General features: G+C 53.8%; 1 protein-coding gene across 2 annotated transcripts in view; it reads right to left on the bottom strand.

Moving 5' to 3' along the window:
• Positions 1-498: 498 nt before the first annotated feature.
• DLG5 (discs large MAGUK scaffold protein 5) overlaps positions 499-4604 on the bottom strand; it is a 62194-nt gene continuing 58088 nt past the window's right edge. Inside the window, exons 29-30 of one of the 2 annotated variants that reach the window (XM_040624444.1) lie at positions 3927-4036; positions 499-721 (exon numbers count right to left, since the gene is read on the bottom strand). In XM_040624444.1, coding sequence (XP_040480378.1) covers positions 582-721; positions 3927-4036 — 250 coding nt within the window. In that variant the 3' untranslated portion in view covers positions 499-581. Of the gene's footprint in view, positions 2298-3926; positions 4037-4604 lie in introns of both variants that reach the window. The other variant, XM_040624445.1, reaches the window with a different exon arrangement.

Genomic DNA, 4604 nt, shown 5'->3' with positions numbered 1-4604 from the left:
CAGTCCGGGCTTCCTGCCACCCTGGAATTTCACAGAGCCCTACCTAGTATTACAATGCAGCCCCATGCCAGGCAAGGCCTTCTTCACCCTGGGGGGCCCAACCTGGGCCTCACCCTCTTGCAGACAGGACTCTGATTGAGAACATCAGGGGACCCCAGTGTCCTTCAAATCCCTTTCACTCTTCGCAGCACTGAATATAAGCACCGTGGGCAGGATCTTACACAAATCAGCTGCCTGGCTGCAACCACCACCCACACTATACTGGACAGATGGACAGACGGACGCATGGGAGGTTAGGAAGTCAGAGGCACAGATGCAGCAGGGAAAAGGGGCTCCTGGGGATCATGAGCACTGGAAAGAACCTCTCACGTCAGCCAGTTCCCAGCTACCTGCTGTAAAGGAGAGGAAAGCAGTCTCACATTTAGGAATTAATCTAGCCAAGGGGTAGGGAACCGATGGAAAACCAATTTAAAAGACCGCTATTTTCATGACAACAAGTTACAGAAATTGACCTTTATTTATCGTACTAAAGTCTGTTTAACTTTTGATACAAAGTAAGGTTTTAGTACAGAAAATCCCAGTCAGAACAGTACCTGTGCACACTGTACCATCACAGTCCCGCTCGGGCCGCGACTCGGAGGAACAGCCCCGCGGGCGGCGCCGAGGGCCTCGGGCAACCCGCCGTCCGTCCTGGTTGTCTGAGCTAGAAGAAGGCGCGTACCTGTGAGACCAAGGGCAGCACTGAGGACTGACACGTGTCTCTTTGAACAACTGTGCAAGAAAATAGATCCCTTTTTTAAAAATGTCAGTTTGGCTAAACTACAATCTAGTTGTCTAGAATTACAAAGAATAAAATGAAATCAAAGATTTCTGGCTAGTAAAATGAAATGTTAGGAACAGTATTAAAATATAGGTCCTACCCAGTGACACTTACGTGGAGCCCAGTACAGTACCTATTATTAACAGGACGCATAGTTTCAGGAGGGACCACATCAAATCCTCAGCCAGAGACACCCAGCATCAGAAGTGCAAAAAAACAAAACAAAACAAAACAAAAAACAAAAACCCAAAAACAAAACCCCAAAGACACCCTCATGGGGTACTGTTTCTGCCGGGAGTGCTGTCACCGAGACTAAGAGGATCCCCAGCTTCTCTAGATGTCCGACAGCGAGGACACTCCTCATGCTTCCCCTAAGAGCTCTCAGGTCCAAGTCTGACACATGATGTCTTCCCATCCGAGAGCTGAGGTACCTGCCCAGCCTGTGGAGTTCAAGAATTACCCTGCAATAATTGCACTGATGAAGCGGTCATTATTTACAGAGGCTAAAGAGGACCCAGTGGCACGTGCCAGCCCTCGGTTTACACCCTGCCCGGAACTACGGCATGGCGGTGACCCCCAGGAGCCGGGACGGCCCAGGGAGAAGGCGGACGTAATGATCGCAGACAGAAGACAAATGAGAGGACGCGGAAGGCGGGACAGAAAGCCCGAGCGATGAGATTGCAAGACGCCCAAGTGGCCTTCCTGGCGCAGGAGGGGAAAACACGGCCGCTGGTGCCTCGGCCCCGCAAAGGCACTGGTCCTGCCGCCACCACGTCTGAGCCCCTGCAGTCGCCGTGTCCTGCCAGGAGAGGTGCCACCGAGGAGCGGAAGTCTGCTGAAGCTCTGGTCCCACCGACAAGAACCTCCCAGAGCCAACGTGGCCGCCAACGAGGTTCCAGAGTCATTTTGCTGAAAGCAGGAACAAAACCCAACACCAAAGCAACACAGGAGGCTGACGGGGTGGGGGGCAGGCTGGGCACCGACAGCACGGGGCCGTTCAAGTAAACATAAACAACCAATACTTAGAAAAGGCTTGTAAACTTGTGATCTGAAAGGTTGTCTTTGCAGCATCTCTGATCAGCTGGCTAAAGAAAGGGTGGCGTTGAACCCCTCTATCGAAAGTCTTTTGTGTTTTTTACTTTGTCTTAAAGCACATGTGTGAGAGGAGCACAGTCTTCTGGCCGGGCCTGGATCCCGGTCTCCTGTGGTCCTCGGTCTACAGAGCAGGTGCTCCTGGAATCCAGGTGCGTGGATCCTTCCCTTCCGTGCTTATTATATACAGACAGACGTGTACTTTTCGATCGCTGAGCAGGAGCTGGGCCAGACGTGCACGCTGGCAATCGAGCCGCAGCCACTCCCAGCATGGCACTCTTCTACAGTGGGCAGGCTGGAATCCACAGGACTTTATTTTGTTCTTGATTGACCATTGCCAAGATCTGAGTGCAAATGCTCGACAGGGCTCCTCCCTGGATGACCCCTGCAAAAGAGCCCCCAAACACACACATCATTGAGCTCAGAGTCAGACCCCAGGTTCGAGGCAAATCAATACATCTGTTACTCTTTCTGGTTTTCTGCCTGTTCGGAGCTACTCGGCCTGCCTTCCTCATGCTCTTCCNNNNGGAAATTGGGGAAGAGAAAGAAGTAAGAGTTGAGTACAAATAACTGGCTTTTTATCTGTCCCTCTGCTCAGCTGTTCAGTAGGATACTGACAATGTGGGCCCAAATGAAGGTTGGTATCAAATTTTGCCAGGCTTTGTGGGCCCTTGCAACAGGGATGACCAGGATTTGACCACTTGCATTAATTGCATGACCCCACTGCATGCCCTGAGTTGGGTCTGCCCCGTCTTGCAAGGGGGAGTCCGGCACCCTGGAAGGCAGTCTGGGGTTGTGCTGTGATGGTCCAAACAGCAGCCGGAGTCTCCAGGAAACAAGAATGGGTGTAAGGAGCTGGGGCATCTCATAGCCCAGTGAAGATTCCCAGGCAAGATGACAACACGTCCCCAGCTATGGCCCAGCGCTGCTCTGCAGGCTTTCACCACCATGGATCCTGCAGACACTAGCCCCATCTCTCCGTGTGCTCCACCGAACAGTGCTGGTGGACAAAACATGCCCAGCTGCTTGCCAGAAGGTATGGACAGAAACAGACATGGGAGCGCTTAGAAACTGCTGTGGAAACGTGCCAAGAGGGGCGCCGGCTCAGTTAAGCGTCTGCCTTCAGCTCAGGCTGTGATCCTGGAGCCCGGGATCTAGTCCCACATCGGGCTTCCTGCTCAGCAGGGAGTCTGCTTCTCCCTCTGCCCCTCACCCCACTCATGCGTGCTCTCAGTTTCTCTCTCAAATAAAATCTTTAAAAATCCATTAATTAAAAACAAAAGTGCCAAGAGTAATTTTATGTCTGTTGAAACTAATAAAAAGTCAAAAGCTTATATTTTGTAAGTTTCAGAGTTTTGAATTTTTCATTTCTCTAGGATTTGTTAACATTTGACTCCATGCTGGTTTATGACGGATTAGAGATTAAAACTCACACACACGCAGAAGCTCCAAGCCGGGGTTTCTGAAACCACCTGTTTTTGCATGAGAAGCATGAAACGAGATCCTAACAGTCCGTACAACTGAATTAAAAGCACTGTCCCTGCCTCTGCGACCCCAGTGTGATTAAGCCCCTTCAGATGACTGACTTTAGCAGAGGGGGGAGGCCACAAAGTACAATGGCAGCCAACACACTGGAGCCATGCTGCTTTTGGTTTGTTGTGCTTCAAAGACCAAAGCTGTCGAGAGTGCAGCTTTTCTTGGCCAAACCTCATAGCCACACTGGACTTCCCTGAGGGTGTGAAGGCCAGCCAGCCACAGCCACCACCGCCGGGCTGCCTGCCCGGGATCGCCGGAGCCCTCCCGCACAGCACTGCTGCTGGGACACAGACCTGCCATTGCGCGGCGAAAAATTTGGGGGACGAGGCCAGGGAACCTCCCTTGTCAGCCTCTAACACTCCTGATGTTGCCCTGCACCTGTCAGCAGGACGGGTTCGATGCTGGTGACCACAGCGGCACCTACCGGGCCTCCGTCCCCACTGCCTGCTCTTGGTCTGCAGCCCAGAGGCACGCCTACCTGTGAAGTACCGACTATACTCCTGCTCAATCTTCTGAGCCGTCTCGAACTGCTCTTTGGAATGCCTCTGAGTCACCTTGTCCTTCAGGTAGGTGGGGTCTCTCTGCTCCCTGTCAGACGTGCAGAGAAGCAGGCTGAGTGTCTCGCCTCCCCAGGCCCTCCTCTTTCCTTTGTGCAGAGTAACAGGGCCTCCATCGACAGGGCCCGGGGGGCTCCCCTCATAAAGCACAGCGACAGCCTGCAGGCCCCTTGGGGAGCTCGACACAGTAGTGGGGGAAGGTGGGCACCCCTGTGCATGTACGCAGAAAGCAGACACCCCAGCTGGCAGGTACAGAAGCTTGGAAGCACAGAAAGGCAAAACGGAGGGAGGCCCTGAGGAGCGGTCAGCCCAACCAGCACGGAAACCGGAGCCCAGGGAAGCAGAGGCTCGCCCGCATCCCAAGCCAACTCCTAGCAGACTGGAGCCGGCCCCAGTCACTGAGCTGCTTGTGCCCATGGGAGCCGGAAACCGGGAGACAGGAGGAGGGGAGAGAGGGACAGGACACACAGGGAATGAGGCACTCAGGGAACCGCGGCAGCAACCACATAGGGCCAAGGGCTGGCGGGGACCAGGACTGTGCCCGGCGAGCACTGTCTGCGTGAGCGTGAGACAGGGAGTGGCTCCCACACCTACCGCCC

Source organism: Ursus maritimus, unplaced genomic scaffold (assembly GCF_017311325.1).
Source record: "Ursus maritimus isolate PB19 unplaced genomic scaffold, ASM1731132v1 scaffold_7, whole genome shotgun sequence".
Lineage (NCBI taxonomy): Eukaryota > Metazoa > Chordata > Mammalia > Carnivora > Ursidae > Ursus > Ursus maritimus.
This window is presented reverse-complemented; position numbering and strand designations above follow the sequence as displayed.